This window comes from Psittacula echo (assembly GCF_963264785.1).
Source record: "Psittacula echo genome assembly, chromosome: 4".
NCBI lineage: Eukaryota > Metazoa > Chordata > Aves > Psittaciformes > Psittacidae > Psittacula > Psittacula echo.
This window is the reverse complement of record NC_137738.1, coordinates 109,096,496-109,113,289: the sequence shown is the minus strand read 5'-3', so window position 1 is coordinate 109,113,289 and position 16,794 is coordinate 109,096,496. Positions and strand designations below refer to the sequence as shown.

General features: G+C 41.3%; 1 protein-coding gene across 1 annotated transcript in view; it reads right to left on the bottom strand.

Annotated features, from left to right (window-relative positions):
- Window positions 1-16,794, bottom strand: part of DTNB (dystrobrevin beta) — a gene marked incomplete at its 3' end in the record, with an annotated part of 198,487 nt that overhangs the window by 71,799 nt on the left and 109,894 nt on the right. Inside the window, exon 13 of the mRNA XM_080615962.1 lies at window positions 12,029-12,116. Within this exon, the coding sequence (XP_080472088.1) occupies window positions 12,029-12,116 (88 nt within the window). The remainder of the gene's footprint in view (window positions 1-12,028; window positions 12,117-16,794) is intronic.

Sequence of the window (16,794 nt, the reverse complement as noted above, 5' to 3'; positions counted from 1 at the left end):
GACCTCAGATTGGGATCTTGTTTTTAGAAGACACTTTCACAACCATTTTTAGAAACTATTTGTGTAGTAAAGCAAGTCGGATGAAGAACTTGGTATCCACCAATGCTCCAGCAGACAAGGTGGAAAGTGACAGCTTCAGGCTGAAGGGGACTGACACTACCAGAGTTTCAGTTTTGTTTTGCTGCGGGTATCTAGAGTGAGCCTTCATGGGCTTAAAGCGCAGATAGTACTTCTCTTCTTTGGGCGAAACTCCCATGGTGGGTGGGTTTGCACGTGGTGAATGAGCCTTGCTTGACTCACACACCTACAAGCTGATCTTCTGTGTCCTCTTGGGTGATGTGACAGCAATTCATGAGTCTCCTACTGATGTGGAAATTTCCTGTGTAAAAACTGCTTGGTGAGGCAAGTCCCAGGCAAGAAGAAACAAAACAGCTGGGGCACTTCGAATGAACAGTGTGAAAAATAAAAATAAATCAACACAGAAACTCATCTCATCTCTCATCCCCTCTTGATGTTTGGAGTTGGTGCACAGTGCAGGCAGCAGCATGGCCACCACTCTTTCCATCTTGGGGTAACCTGAACAGTCTTGCTGTAGGTAACACCAGTGTGACCTACTGGTTCCTCCAAAACAGTGTGTCACAAAGCTGAGGTCCCATGACCTCTTCCTGAATCCTGATACAATCAGATACAAGGACAACTGCAGGTGATGTATTTCACCTGCAGTCCCAGGAGCTTCTGGAGGCTCTGGGGCTCTTGGGGATCCATCTGAAGCACATGAACCTTTGTTCTGCTGCAAAGTAGGGCTGTGCCTATAAAAACACATTCTTCTCCTTAATCCCTTTCTTCAGAAATCCTGTCCAAAGCCTGAAATCACCCCCATGACCTAAAGTACTTGAGTCCTCAGGAGCAAAGACAACACTGCAGAGAACTCAGAGGAGAGATATTCCTCATGCTGCTAGTGTTCAAACATCGCTACTCAAGAGGTCTTTTGAAAACTGCGCAGTGGCTATTTTGTATGACAAATATTTGTTCAATTGCTTGAAGAGTCCATTCAAGTTTTTACCATAACTCAGAATCACGGAGTCATGAGGGTTAGGAAGGACGTTTTGAAATGGTCTAATCAAAATCCCTCCTCAAAGCAATGTCAACTACAGCAGGTTGCTCAGGATGTTGTCCAGCTGAGTTCTGAATAACTCCAAGGATGAAGACTCCACAACCTGCTGGGGTGACCTGTTCCAGTGTTCAAGCACTTGCACCATAAGAAGTATTTTCTTTTTTCAAATGGCAGTGAGCTAGTGCCTGTTGCCTCTTGTTCTGTCACAGCATCACTGAAGGGACTCTTTCTGCCTCCACTGTACTACTTGCAACCATCGTATATTAATACACAACACCCCCCCCCCCCCAAGTATTCTCAAGGCTAGACAGCCCAGAGAAAAAAAAACAAGCTCCTGATTCTCCACCAACATCTGAACCCTCCAGCTTCTTAAACTTAAAAGGCACCTGATGCTCAGACTGATAGTTTGTGCAGGGGATGCATACACTGATGGAATAAAGAGCATCAGGCAGAGGCACTGGAATTTGATCGCCCATATTGCTAGATGTTTAATAGGGCCCTTGCCTTATTTTTAGCCCAGACTAACCAGCTCTCTCAAGCAATTCTCAGCATGGGATTTACTGTAAGCAAAGAACTATATGCAGCAGGTGGTTTGTATGCAGCTGGAGGGTGAGAGCGCTCAGTATGATAGATGTAGGCATAAGGAGTTTTTAATGATGGCTATATACAAAGCCAAAGTGTCTATCGTATGCTCGGCTGTTCAGAAAGAGCACTGACCTCTCACCTGATCTATACTACAGTACTCGGGAGAGAGGTGCCTAAACTCTTGCACATTCAAAAGTCTATCAAAGAGACACCTGAGACAGCATTAAGCCTGCTGAAAATACAACAGAGGTACATGTCTAACTGCTGCTGCACTTGTCCAGAAAACATCTGACACCAGCCCTAGTTATATCTGACCTTGAATGGGTAATAAGACACAGCTCCTCTGCCACATTCCCCAACAAAGGGGCATTCTGGAAGGCAGCCAGCTCCATCCATCCTGCCAATGCCCAGATGCAGGCAGCACTGCACAATGCAGTGGTGGTCAGGAGGCAGTCCTGGGATTCTGGTTCATGCTCTCTGGGTTAGGTTTTATTAAAAAAAAAAAAAAAAGCAATGGTGGTCTAATATTAAAAAATATTAACTGCCCAAGACCTGGAATTTACAGCCTTGGGATAAAAACTCCTATTAGAAAAGAGACTGAAGACAACGCAGACAGATGGTTTGAGTAGCCGGGGCAAGACGAAATTCATCAGAGTACTTAGATTTTGGCACTAAAATAAACCTGGGGCAGTGTCAGACCTTTTGTGTTCACCTCTGAAAGCACTAACTTTTATCAGGGGACACTCCAGATGCTGGAAGAGGCTGTTCATAAAGCTTACACCTAGAAACAATGTAAGAAGGAACTAAAAACTACAGACCAGCCAGCTTAATCTCAGATCTCGGTGAAAAATCACTAAATAAAGCCACTTGTTAACACTTATAAGATAGGCTAAGTAATAGTCTACATGGAGTTTAAAAGAACAAATCATGCCAAAGCAAACTACTCTCTTTCCATAGTGAAAAGTCAAATCCTATATACAGAAGAGAAATTATTACCCCAATATACTTTCACCTCAGCAATGTCTCTGACATCCTTTTGTGGGGTTTGACAGCTTTTCTCTTAGATTTAGTACCATTCAGTATTTTCATCAATACCATGATTGATGGAATAAAGTATTTACTTCTCACATCTGCAGACTTTATCAAACTGCTACTGCTTTATAGGGCAAGATAAGATATAAAATATACTAAAATACAAAATTATTTAAAGAAATCAGAGAAATGGTTTGAAGAATAGGCTGCACTTTATTAAGACAAATGCAAGAATGATGCTAATAAAGATGATAATAATAATGCTAAAATAATAAAAGCATGCAAAATAAGTGATGCACGATGCAATTGTTCATTACCCACCACCCACCAACTCAGCCAGCTCTCCAGCGGTGGCCTTTGGCCAGCTTTCCCCCTGGTTTATACACTGACCATGATAGTGCATGGCATCGAATATCTCTTTGGACACTTGCAGCTTCTTGTGGCCCCCAACTTCCTCACTGTCAGGGCAGCGTGAGAAGCTGAAGAGTCCTTGACTGCTGCTCAGCAACAACTAAAACATCAGTGTGTTACCAACGTTTTCATCCTAAACCTAAAACACAGCAATGTACCAGCTACTCGGAAGAAAAGAAACTCTACCCCAGCCGAGACTAAGAAGGTGAAGAAGAATGGTCAGAAGTCTATGACTAATGACAATGAGGAAAGACCAAAACTGAAGAAATGAAAGAATAAAGAAATGAAAGACTGAAAGAATGAAGAATGAGAGGATACAACAAAAGAAACTTCCAATATACAACACTTATTACTAAGAGCTAAGCAATACATTGCTAAGTAATATGTAGAGATACCCCAAGACAGAAGGATGAGTGGTGGGCTCAAACTGAGCAAAGAAGCACTATATTAGGATGCAGGGAAAACTGTTTATTGGCAGATGATTTTATACATTGGAACAATTTTCCTTGATGGACTCTATCTGGTGTGTAGTTACAGAATCATAGAATGGCTTGGGTTGGAAGGCACCTTAAATCCCATCCACTGTTTTGGTCTTTTTTTTTAATAATTTGGATAAGCACCTGCCCAACAATGGTTTATGCATAGCTAAGCTGACCTACAGTTGAAAGTGCTTGTAGGGAGGTCCTACCTGGCCTGTCATTATTCAGAACCAGGGAAGCCACTAAGCTGTCAAGACACTCCAGCTTTGCTAACGTGGGTGCAGGCTGCATGTTGGGTATTTACATTTACAGAAATCTGTGACTTGCAGAGAGGTAAGGTATATGATCAAATACTCAAAAGTGACAGAAAACTTTTTCTTTCTGCAGAGGACAATGGTGTTTCCAGGTCATTTCCAGCCTCTGCTGACTCTTCACAGGTCACTGTTCCCTTTCAAAGAACTTAAGGGGAAACTGTTCCCAATCAATAAACAAAGCCAGGTTGCTTCTGACTCTCTATTTAGATCGGGTGTGGAAACTTGTCACCTTTGGTTCCATAACTGAAACTTCCATAGATTAAAATTTAATGATATTGGAGATCTTCACTATTTTCAGGTGTGTGAACTAGATACATAATTATTTGAATCAACAACTTCCCATGTCTTCTGTTCTGATGGAAGGATTTTTTCCTTGAAAAGCCCAAAAATTTGACTCCCAGACACCTTTCTGTTCCTGTCACTTCTCAAGCTCTTTGATTACATTTTCTCTATGACTCTTCCTTTTTCTTTTATCATTCTTGTTACCAGTCTTCATTCCTATTGCTTTATAAACCTCCAGAAACCTGTGAGAAAAGCCACCATATTTCATAGCAACTAACAAAGTAACTGACCCTAACATTCTCAGTAACAAGGAAGTAAGATTAATCAAAAACTCTGATGGTTTTCTTTTTCAGTTATTTTCTTGGTTGGAAGTCTTTGTGTTTACATTGCATTTTCAGGTGGCTTTTCCAGTAGCTCAAGCATTGCATTTATTTCAAACTGTTTTTTTCTCCAAGAGAAAAAACACTAGAACAATTTTCCTTGATGGACTCTATCTGGTGTGGAGTCACAGAATTATAGAATGGCTTGGGTTGGAAGGCACCTTAAATCCCATCCACTGTTTTGTTTTTTTTTTTTTTTTTTTTTTTTTATAATTTGGATAAGCACCTGCCCAACAATGTTTGTTCCATGGTAGACTTACACAGCACATTTGTATAGGCTACAGTACAGTACGCAATGTTCAGCATTAGTACAAAATCTGACATTCTGCTCACAAACTGACATCTTATTTCCAAGCATCCAGTGTGCCGGTCACCTGTATTCACTTCTTCTCAGAAGTAGGAAGTCATTTAAGTAACTGAAAATCTCTTCTCAGTCACTTTGCTCAGAGGATCGGTAGCCTTAATCTTTCCTTGATTGATTGTTGACCAATAATCCCCGAAGTTCCTTTACAACCTAGTTGTGAGATCTATTTTCTCTGTGACAGGCAAATATCTTGTCGCAGCCCATATAAAAAAAAAAAAATAACATCATCATGAAAGAGTTTACATTGGACACCTGCATCTAAAAAACTTTGTCACTACCTTTCTCAAGCTTAGATGACTGCAGGCTGCTTTATGGAGTAGCCAGTTTAATGAACCCTGGCTCATCATTTGAAGTGATCTCAGGATGCCCACAATGATCTCTTCTGAAAACACCAGGTTTTATGAGAGGAAGTATTACTTAGGGTAAAAGGATTTTCAAGAATTACTGAGAAACTGGACATGGTGTGAGGCCTGCTATTGATGTAAGAGTGTCAAATGAATACCATATGGGTATTGCATTACCTCTTGTGGATGCGAGTATTTCAAAAGCATCTTCTAAATACAATTATTTAATAATTCTAAAGTGTGAGGTATCATTCAAATGTGCAAACACCACTCTGGGCTTCAAGTTGGACATTGGAAGGACAGCCCAAAGAATGGCTGCAGTGAATGAACTCTGGAACACATGGAAGGAAACGTAATTGTAGCCAGTGCTCCCATTTCTGCCCAGCATTTTATTAACACCAAATTGTAACTGTTATCACCTTTGGAAGAGTTTTGAGTATATAGTACAGGACTGCAATGCCAAATGCTATTCTCATAAATTCAGGGAGACAAGAATTCATTAGAGCATTTGCACACTACTATTTACCTTGATGAGAGGTACATGTCCTCTCTGTGAAGATACATGTGGCTCTTAAAACCTCTGCACTTAAAAGAAAAAAACTCCAACAACCCAAGCCATTCATTTACTAGTCTGTGCTCTTATGTTTGCACTCCATCTTACTGGACAGGTAGGAATGACTTGTGTCTTTCAAGATTTATTACTGTCATTCCTTTTAAAAAGCCTAGCAGGTTCAGCTTCACACCTGCTCAGCAGCACTGAACATCAGTGACATAGCCCCTTTCTGTGCAAGTCTTGCAAAGTCTTCCTGCTACAAACAGAGCACAAAGACCTTGTGGGAGTCAACAGCATAAGATGTCAGGCCTTCAAAATTACTACATCTGGTTTACTTGTTCTTTTAAAATTTAAAAATATTTATTAAACAATGCCTAAAGCCTGAAAGAAAAGTTACATGAAAGGAATACTACAAATATTATTTAGGTTGTAGGCAGCTTTAACGAGATCAGATGATGACAGGCTTTTAGCAGTGCTTAATGTTGAGGGAAGAAGAGCAACCACATAGTTTTCAAAGAAGAGCAAAGTGGGCAAGAACCTAATTACCGTAACTCATCCACATAACTCAACCTAATTATCCACTCATCCATAATTGAGTATTATTTTATATTTATTAGGTGCTCGTGCTCTTCCTAGCAGCAAGGCTGCACAGGTCAGCAGAGTCCTGCGAGGAGTACACAGTCCCTATGGACCTCTGTTCCTGCCAAGTGCTGCTGCCTGCCATGGTGGGTCATCTCCATCAGAAGTCATGGGGAAGCAGCAGGCGCATCTGGCTCACAGATCAGATACCAACCTGCCCAGGTGTATCAGCAGAAACTCAGGAGGATCTGGAAGTGTGCTAGCAGAAGAAAATAGGGGGGAAAAAGAGCTGAGGTAGAGCAGGTAGGAGAGGAGATAAAGGAGATACTGGCTTGGAGAAAGGGAGGTGCTGCGTAGGACACTGACAACAGAGGACATAGGATTGCTTTATATTTATATATATGACTGTATACACATATATTCACCTAAAAACCATGTAATCACCCCTAAAAAGTATGCAATCACCTTATACGCAGGATTACCTGCGTATATTACTGCGTATATGTAAGTTATATACTTAGGGCAGTATTGAGGCAGAGTCTGATATGCATGTGGAAGGGATTTTGTAGAGATAGTAGGGAAGGGGGGATGGAGGCATAGGAGATAATTTCCAGCCCCTGCTTCTATCAGAAATGTGATGATTGATAAGAAATACCAGGTTATTTCTTACCTCTGACCAATAATCTGAACAAATCAGCAGAGGGAGACAAACAGATGGAGTTGTGAACTTGAAAGTTGGGATTTAAACAAAATTTGGCTTGCTTTCCATTAATTTCTTCTCTTTATTCATCTGGTTGCCTTCTGCTTTTCTCTCTTACGCTTTCTAACTAACCAGTCTGGTGGAGGCAGCCAACAGTTATTTTAATGCACAGCACTCTGCTGTGACCAAACCGGTAGACCATGCATAGCCCCAAGCAACTTAAATTCAATAAAAGGGATTTTGTCTTCTGAAGACTGGCTTGAAGAAAACAAGAGTGGCCCAGTCAGGGCTTGTTTGAGTGAACACAGGCTCAGCTGCTGCCTAGAAGTGCGTAATTGTGCTGGTTGCATGCCATCAGCCTCTGCTGCACTACTGAACAACTTGCATGTATCAAGAGACAAATGATGCATTCTCCTTTCTTCTCCTCCCTCCCCATTGATTTTTCTTCTTTAAGAAGAAACAGACTTGGATTTCAAGAATTAACTCTGAGATCTGCCTCAAATTATTTTGTCCCAAGACTTCAAGCAAAGGCATTTTCCCTAAAAAATGATGCAATGTATTTGCACTTATATGACAAGTGACATTTATTATAGTAACAAGCCTGCAGAAGGCAGTTCTAACATTCTATCTAATTTGAGAAAAAGTAGAAACTGATGGACTGAGTCAGATCCATTGCCTCACAGCCCAGCGTAAATTTCCAGTAACGACCACTGCCAACTGCTTCAAAAAAAAAGAGTACAAAACTTTGCATTAGGCTGTTGTGGTATGAACAGTCTGTATCTGGGATCGTCTTAATTTCTCGCAGTTAGAGCACGTTAAAAAATGAATCATGTTAGATCTCAGAGGTAGGCCTGGAGAGGACATCAAGAAATGATTTTGTTCACATCAACCTCTCTCAAGTATCCCCAGCAGATACTGGTCTATCTTGGTTTTAAAATCTCCATTGACAAATATTCCATAACACCTTCATGGTGCTTGTTTCCATTCTACACTTTTATTGAGGTCCAAGTTCATAGAAAAAGTACAGATGAGAAGGAACCTCTGGAGATTTCTAGTTCACATGCCAATTCACAGCAGGTTCCTCAAGAACTTGTCTAGTTGAGCTCTGAATGTCTCCAAGGAGGAAGATTCCAGTTCTTCTCTGGACAACCTCTTGGACAACAATATCTGACTATTATCATGGTGACATTGTTTTCTTAATTTATAGTTGGAATTTCCTTTTGTGCAACTTCTGTTTCTGTTGTCCTTTCACCGTGCACTTCTGGTGGGTTGGCCTTGGCTGTGCGACAGGTTCCCATACGTCTGGCTCATCAGGTAGCTGCAGATAGCAGTAAGATCCTCCTTTGCTTTCTCTTCTCCATCCTGAACATACCCAGCTCCCTCAACCTCTCCTTGTTTGCCATGTACTACAGCCACCAACCATCTTCGTGGTCTCTCCTGCCCTTGCTCCAGTATGCCCATGTCCTTGTTGCACTGCAGAGCCCCATACCAGACACAGCACTGCTGATGTGGCCCCACCAGCTCTGAACAGAGGAGGATCTCTTCCCTCGGCCAGCAATATGGATTTCCTGAGCTTCTAATACAGGATTTTTAACAGCCTCCAGGCAGCTCACGGGCTTCCTGCTTTTTGGACTGATGCTTTTAGGATTTTTTCTAATAGTTTTACACAGTTCCTTCTCTTGAATGAATATCTGTGTACTGGATTTACTTGGTATGCCCTCTCCTGCTGTTAAAGCTAAGTATGTGATAGTTACCACCACAGACCAGCTAGCACAGTTAACACCACTCAAACTCATCCTGATGCACCACTCCGGACCAAATCCAGAAGTGCATCTTTCTGTGGATTCTAAAACTAGTTGTTCAAAGCAGCATCATTTATTGCATTCCAAAGTGTTTCTGAATTTCCCTCTGAAAAGGCATAGCTTTAGTCCCTATGTGGGCAGCTGAAATCGCCCACTGTTACTTACCTGTCCTAAATTTGCAGCTTGTCTTATCCCATTTAACATTTCCTGCTCACTACCACCAGCTAATCAGGGTGTTGGCATTTATTTACTAAGAATTTGGAACTTCAACACACAAGTTCTTCTCTTTTTCTGTGATATCTTCATGCTGTTACACCGTGTATTTCCGTTATGTACACCATTCCCTTGCCTGCACATCCTACTGTGTCATTACTGTAAAGCTGGTAGCCTGGTTACCACATACTCAATGAGCATCTTTCTCCTACTAGATCTCTGAGATGTTTATTATATTGGGATTTTCATTTGATGTTCCCTATTTTAATTCTATATGAGAAGAAACAAATGTTCTTTTTTTTCCTTTTAATTTTTTTTGGTTTGGAATTTCCCAGCCTCTAATTTACTCCTGTCTCCTTGTTTTAATGTTGCAAGAAGAGTATTAAAAAACCACAACTGTGTCTGACAAATCTCAGCTATTCCATTTCCTCAGAAGTAAGCCCTGCAGACTCGGCACGCCGTCTCAAAGCTCAGCAGGATGTTCCTCCACCAAGTTGCAATGGCCAACTTGGCCACTACTCATACAAACTGCTGGCTAGGGAAGGAGGATCTCCTGTTGGCAAGAAATAATCAGAACCTGCCATGAAGCAGAGCACTTAAACTTTAATTCCTTTAGAATATGAAAAATATATCCATTTCAGCTGATTAGTATTTCTGGACAGTGAATAAACATTGGATCCAGTAAATAACTTCTGGATTCTCTGCTGTTAAGCTTTGGTTGCAGTGGAAACACACTATTATTACTCTTACCTCCTTTTTCTATCACACTTCAATTCCTGGCAGCGCTTTGACTTCTACCCTGTGATGTAACTTATTTGGATGAAAAGAAAGCAGTAATTTGCTGCAGGTCTTTGAAAAGTCTCAATAAACTGTAAATGCTCCTTTCTTTACACCCAAAGAAGTTGCTTCATTTTTGACTTCTTTCAGAACTACAAGGTAGCAGAAACAGGTTGAGGCAATTTACAGATTTTTAAACGACTGGGTGAGTTCGGAACCAATATTGTGACTCTTCAGTTTTCACAATACTTCTTTACTACTACCAGAAAAAGCCAAGTAATGAGTAAGAATTCTTCCACTGTCTTCCACAGTGAAAGTGATTCAGCAATTACTGTCTCAACGACTTCAATTTTATATGAAGATTACATAGAAATCCCCTCCTTTTCCATCTAAGCCAGGAAGTTTGCACTGTATTGCTTTAATATTTCAACATGAATATAGTCCTAGTGAACTAAATAGCTTCAGAAATGCAAATATACCATTTGACAGAGAGAATGGGAACTGCCAGTTAAAAATGTTAAAAAAATGTAATTATTTTCTATTAAAGTTTTACGAAAGGGAAATATCTGGTCACATCCATATGACAAAGTCAGATTATTGGCTGAACACACACATGAAAGAAATCATAAGGAGGCATAAGCCTACCTTGTGGGAAAGGACGTGAAAAAGTATTTATATGACAAATACGTAATGAAAGGGGAACAAGGACACTGATATTAAGATGTGTCTCCAGCCATGCTAACATGTGGCAGGACACATGCTCTGCCACAGTGGTAAGATGCCTTGGAGAGGTCATTGATACTGCTGGCAGCTGTGGAAGACAAGGGCTCTATCTGACATAGTACACGGAAAATTACAGTTTTGCCGTATCACAATCACAGAATCGTTTAGGTTGGAAAAGACCTTTAAGATCATAAGCCTAACAATGCCAAGCCCACCATAGAATCACATTCATGCCACATCTACACATCTTTTAAATCCCTCCAGGGATGGTGATTCCACAAATTCCCTGGGCAGCCTGTTCCAGTGCTTGACAACACTTTCAGTGAAGAAATTTTTCCTGATATCCAACCTAAACCTCCCCTGGTGCAACTTGAGGCCATTTCTTCTCATCCTATCACTTCTTGCAAAGAAACAAACATTTCCTTATTACGATTCATGTACTGTGGAAGACTGGTGACCTCGTAGCAGCCTTCCAGTATCTGAAGGCGGTCTACAAGGATGCTACAGAGAGGGATTGTAGTGACAGGACAAGGGGTAATGGGTTCAAACTTAAACAGGGGAAGTTCAGGTTAGATATAAGCAAGAAATTCCGGTGCAGCCTGTTCCAAGCTGCGTCCAGCAGGCCTAAGGATGTGCACCTTTGTCAGACAGAAAGATGAGCCAGTTTTTGGAGTCTGTGCTAAGCCAAGCTGCTTCTAAGTTGCATACTCAGTGGAAGTGTTGCAAAACAGCAGCCGTGACTTAAGGGAGATCCACTGCCACTTGGTAACATGGGAAATTGTTCCTGCAAACACTGCTCTCCTTTCATACGGCTAAAACAGCAAAGGCAGGTACTTCCTCATCTAGCTAGACTGCAAATATTCTGTGGGATTTCAGTAAATTCTTAATTGTCATGATCTCCTTTAGCAATTTGCTGCTAAGCAGTATTTATTTTTACCAATTTCAAATTGGCTGGTTGTTTCCTTTAGTTTCTTCTATTATAAGAGACTGCAAACATCAAAAATACCTTCCTTTCACCCTCTCAGGCTCCTTCCTTCTGGAATAAATATCTTCCATAATGTTTGTTCCACAATTTGTTTTCCTTGGGAATCTATGTATTTATTCTTCTCTAGACTAAGTAGGACTAATCTGCTTATTCTTCTCTGACCTCATTTCTGACAATTTGTGGTGTTGTTTCCCACTTTCCTGCTCTTCCCCCACTGTCAGTGAGTGCAGTATTTCTGCTGAAAATGAGGAACATGTCCTGCTCCTTCACATCGGCTGAATAAACAAAAAAATGACAATGCCATGCCGCTATTAGCATTAAACTACTAATTAGACTCTGAAAACACCTTCCGTATTCCATGGCTGGTAAAGATGGATGAATATTCACTTACTGCATTTCCAGCTTCAGCAGCCAGCCGGGCGGCGTATCTGGCGATCAGCCTGTGCTCCTCGTCCAGCCTGCCGGGGCTGTCCAGGACACTGCCAAGGAAAACCCAAAACACCCCATCAGTATTCGCCGCCTCCAGGTATTACTCATACCGGGGGATGACAGAGAAAAGCATGTATTAGTGCAAAGAGACAGAGACAGGAAATAAAAATAGTCACACTGGAAATAATGTAGATTATTCCCTTTTTCATTCCGCTTCTGCCTAGTAGTATTTTCTCCAGGATTCACATCAGTTTTAAATGATTAAAATTACTTGTTTTCAACAGTTCATAAATGCACATCAGTAGGAACAAATTTAATTTGTTTCTAAGGAGTTTTTCTGCAAACCCTTTTGGTTTATTCAAGGTAAAAAGGGGCAAATAGCTGAGTAACGGAGAAAAGCTTTGTCCTCAGGAGATGCAGGATGACGTGTCAGACTTACGATGATTTCCAGAAGGAAGAACAGGGAGAACCATGCTGACCTAAAAACAATGGACTCTATCACTGAACAACATCACCTTAAATGCAAAGAGCACTTTGTAAGTCAGCCTGACTTATACCTGACTTACTACCATCTTACAAGACCTGAACGTACAAGATGTGGTGATGTGAGACTTGGTCTTTCACACCTCATATAGCAGAGGATGAAAGAGTTTTCTCTTCATCGCATTGCCTCAAGCTGACAGGCTGTAGCTGAGCTGTCTCGGAAATGTTGCTGAAAGAGGTATTAAAAAAATATCTCAAATGATCATCAGCAGCAGTGACAGCATCATGCAGTGAGAGAATTGAATTCTGAAACAGACACTGAATTCTGAAACAGAAAAAGGAGAGACAGAAAATGGGGCAGATCCCCAGGATTAGGAAGTGAAAGGCAGCACAGGGACCTTTCTCACCTTTAACATGAGCATCATCTCCTCTGTGCATGTTAATCACTAACATGATCAACCTAGTCTGGTCACCCCATCTAGTGTCTCATTAGTTTCTACGATTCACACATAATTATCTTTTAAACTATACACATACAAGGGGACAAATGATACTTTTCAGGGTGTATTAATTGAAACTAGCCAACATTAAGATCCATGACCAGCTCAGTTTTGGTGCACAGTGGCCTTGCCACAGAGAATCAGCCAAATGAAAGAGCAACTTTTGAAGTCAACATCTAACCAAACTATTCAATAGTTGCTTGTTGTCTTGCTACTGCACAAAGATTTCTCACCACAGTTTTCCTTTAATAGGGAATTAGTTATATAAACCAAACCATTATTAACTGAAAACAACCAGGTTTAATGTGGAAATGAGCAATGTGTTTCTTGTTACAACACAGCCTCATGCTATGCATGATGTTTCAGGTGGGGTTCACAAATATCACACTGGTCGCTGTAAATAACGCGGCGCTTCACCCGTGTGTGCCTGCAGCAAAATTCAGGGCCAGAATCACACCACAAACAGCAGCAAAGGAAAAGAGATGCACACCCAGTGCACCGCAAAAGCTACTTTTATTACCACTTCACAAGATAATTTACATTTCTTTAAGCTTAATTTCACAGATTTATGTTTACATTATTTAAATGGCAGATTTATATTTATCTTATTTAAAGAACCAAATCTGTATTGCATTCATTATGTTTATTTTAAAAATGTAGATTTAATTTCTTTTTTTTGCAACACCAGATTTAACAACTTGATAGCTTTTAAGACTCTGAAAGTTTGCCAGATGATGAGTTTGAGATGATGTAGAAACATCAAACTGAATTTAATAGACATATGACTACAATTTACACAGATGGGTCTACAATGAGCATAAACAGCAATGCTATGTTCCTGCGTTCAGCCTGCTGGATTAAGACTTGAAGATATTCAACTGAACAGAGCAACAGGAAGAACTGGTGAAAGGTGAGTTAAAACAGTGGAAAAACAGATTGAAGAGAAGAAAACCCAGAGTTTTTACACCTGGCTTGATGAACTTCTCACACATCTTCATACTAATTCATTTTCTCATTTCTTTGTTTTGTTGAAGAACAATCTTTCCCACACCACTTTCTGAATTTGACATTGGTTTTGTTTAGCTTTCCTCTGCAATTTTGTCTGTTAAAGTTTTTTTCTGCTTTTATAGGAATGCAGATCATCCATCCTTTTACCCTTTCCATAACCTGGCATTTCTTAATACCTCTCCCAACTCCTGGACCTTTCTTGAAGAAAACCTGTAGTAAAAATAATAATACTATAAAAATAATAATTCACTTTTGCAATTAGAACTATTTCCCAGATGGATACAAAATGGAGTTCCAGTACAGCTCCTGGCCCTCCTGCATATTCTTTAATATAAACCAGTCTGAACAGATGAACCATTAGTGCAGCCTACAGCTGCTGGGTGAACAGAGAGGGCATAAAACGCAATCTAAAAAATACCCAGAACTCTTTACATCACTTCATGAAAGAAAACTCACTTTGCAGTTTAAATTTCTGTGGAGATATTGCAAAAGATTCCCACCTTGAAAACGCTCCCATGAGTGGCATCCCATGGACCTCCCTGTCCTTCTGGACAACAGCAGCCCTGCAGACTGCGAACCTTCCCCTGCCTGAGCAAGCCCCTTCGTTATCCAAAGCTACCTGTGCGGAATGGTCCTGGAGGAACGGCCAACACACAGACATGAGGATAGGAGTTCAAGGAGAACAAGAAAGGCAGCAAAGGGAAAGAATAAGCCTGGCTTAAGGCCAGAGCTCAGAAGGGAGGACAGTATGTAAGTGAGAGCTCAGAGATCTTCACAGCAGAATTTTGATAATAAGGTAGTATTATAGACTTTGCAATCCTAAAAATACTGTGCCAGGTATTGTGCTACTTATACAGCACTGATTAGTCAGTCATTTCCTGAGCACTCCCACTTCTTCCTTTGGAGATGCAGACCATAGCACAAAGGTAAAGCAAATGGAAGGATCTGGCAAGGGGAAGCTTTGACATGCACAAGGAAGCATCAACCTTGGGCCAGCCCAGGTCTGTTGCAGAGGCACTGAGAAAATGAGACAGAACCGGACTGTTGGGAGCCACAGAACATGGGCACCCTGAGGGGAGAGAGAGAGGGTGAAGTGATGCTGATTTTCAGGTGTCAATGGAAACGTCTGGGACAATGTGATGAACGTGTGCAGGAAGCATCACCGCTGCAGTCACCCTGATCTAACACAACGTGTGCAGGCACGAAAGGGATGCTCTCAGCCTCTGCCCTTCTCTGCTGTGCTGGCAGAGATGTCGGGGTGATGTGATGAGCCAGTGAAAGAAATTGAATTGGCTTAAGAGTGACCGGACAAAACAACAGCTTGTTTTTTGCCAGGGTTGTTCCCTGAGCCAGCTCAGCAGGCGGCTGCATAAACCCAGGAGTCAACAGAGTGGCGAGAGCGGGTGCACTGGCAGGATGAATGGGGCAGGAGAGAAGCTAAAAACCAGCACCCCGCACTTTGGTCAGCTTGAGGCTGTCATGAAACCATGCCCATCAAAATGGGGGCAAATGCAGCCTGTACAGAGAAAGCCGGTGCTCTGTTGTCAAACACTAACACAAAAACGAGGTTGGACAACCAAAGTATTGGCTAATGATGGGCAGCCAGTAAAGGATGTAAGAGACGATACATCATGGGGGGAGGTTTGAGATCTTAAGCTTCTTCCAAAACTGCTTAGGAATTCATGATGCTGAGAAGTATGTGAGGACAGCAAGAGAAGGCATGGCTGATTCTTCAGCACTGACCTGAAGGGCCACATGGCCCAGGTGTCAACTGATGGTGAGCCAAGAGTAAGGATCCTGGGAACAGAGTATCTTCAAGAAAAATGACTTCTTCCTTCCATTCTCTTTTAAAACCAGGAGTGCTGCAGACAAGTGCAGTTCCAGAGAGTCAGGAATTTAAAGGAAACCAAATCAAACCAGCCAAGCAGCTAACCACCCATCCATCCACCTAGATCAATTGACCAAAAGTAAACTACACAAATCCTGTGGCCAGCTGTCTTCTGCCAGAAGTGCAGAATACACAAAAATGCTGACACTCCAGGTAGGGCTACTTCATTTTTGTGGTGAAAAGTGGAGCTGCAATGAGTTATATTATGCAATTGAGCCTCATGGGGCCAGGGGAAAAGCAGGCTTGCTGAACGATGTGGAATGTAAGTTATGAATGTTGAGCTTAAAAAACACATAACAAATGACTGTCCAAGTAATAAAGCACAACTTATCAGCTCTGTAAGCTTTCAAACTGTATATGGTGTCACCTGCTGCACTCCACAGCTGTCTGCCCGCAGCACATCCTCTAGGGTGGGGATTTTCCACTATTTCTTCAAACAGCACTTAACCAATTTGGCTTGCTGCCATTATAATACAGTAGGTAAAAAAAAAGTATACTATCATGAAATAAATGAAGTTCGCTGAGTTCTGTTTGCTATATTCCTTCTGTAGCTTGGATGGACTTCTTGGTTGGAGGACAACAATGAATTAAATATTTAATATAATGAAAAATCTTAGGAATCTAGCTAGTCATGGCTTAAAGGCTCTCAAAGTTTGGCTGAAAGATATGAAAGGATACTGAGTGATAAAGAGCAAAAGTAAGTATACACAAAATCAGTGACTGGCAGTGGAAAAACATAAGTTGAGATTCGAAGTGGGGCTCTTCTTTAAGAGTCATCATAATTTATCACAGGGACAGACTGTCAATGAAATGAGTGGCTTCTTCATCACAGTGTTCTCTGAAAGTTAT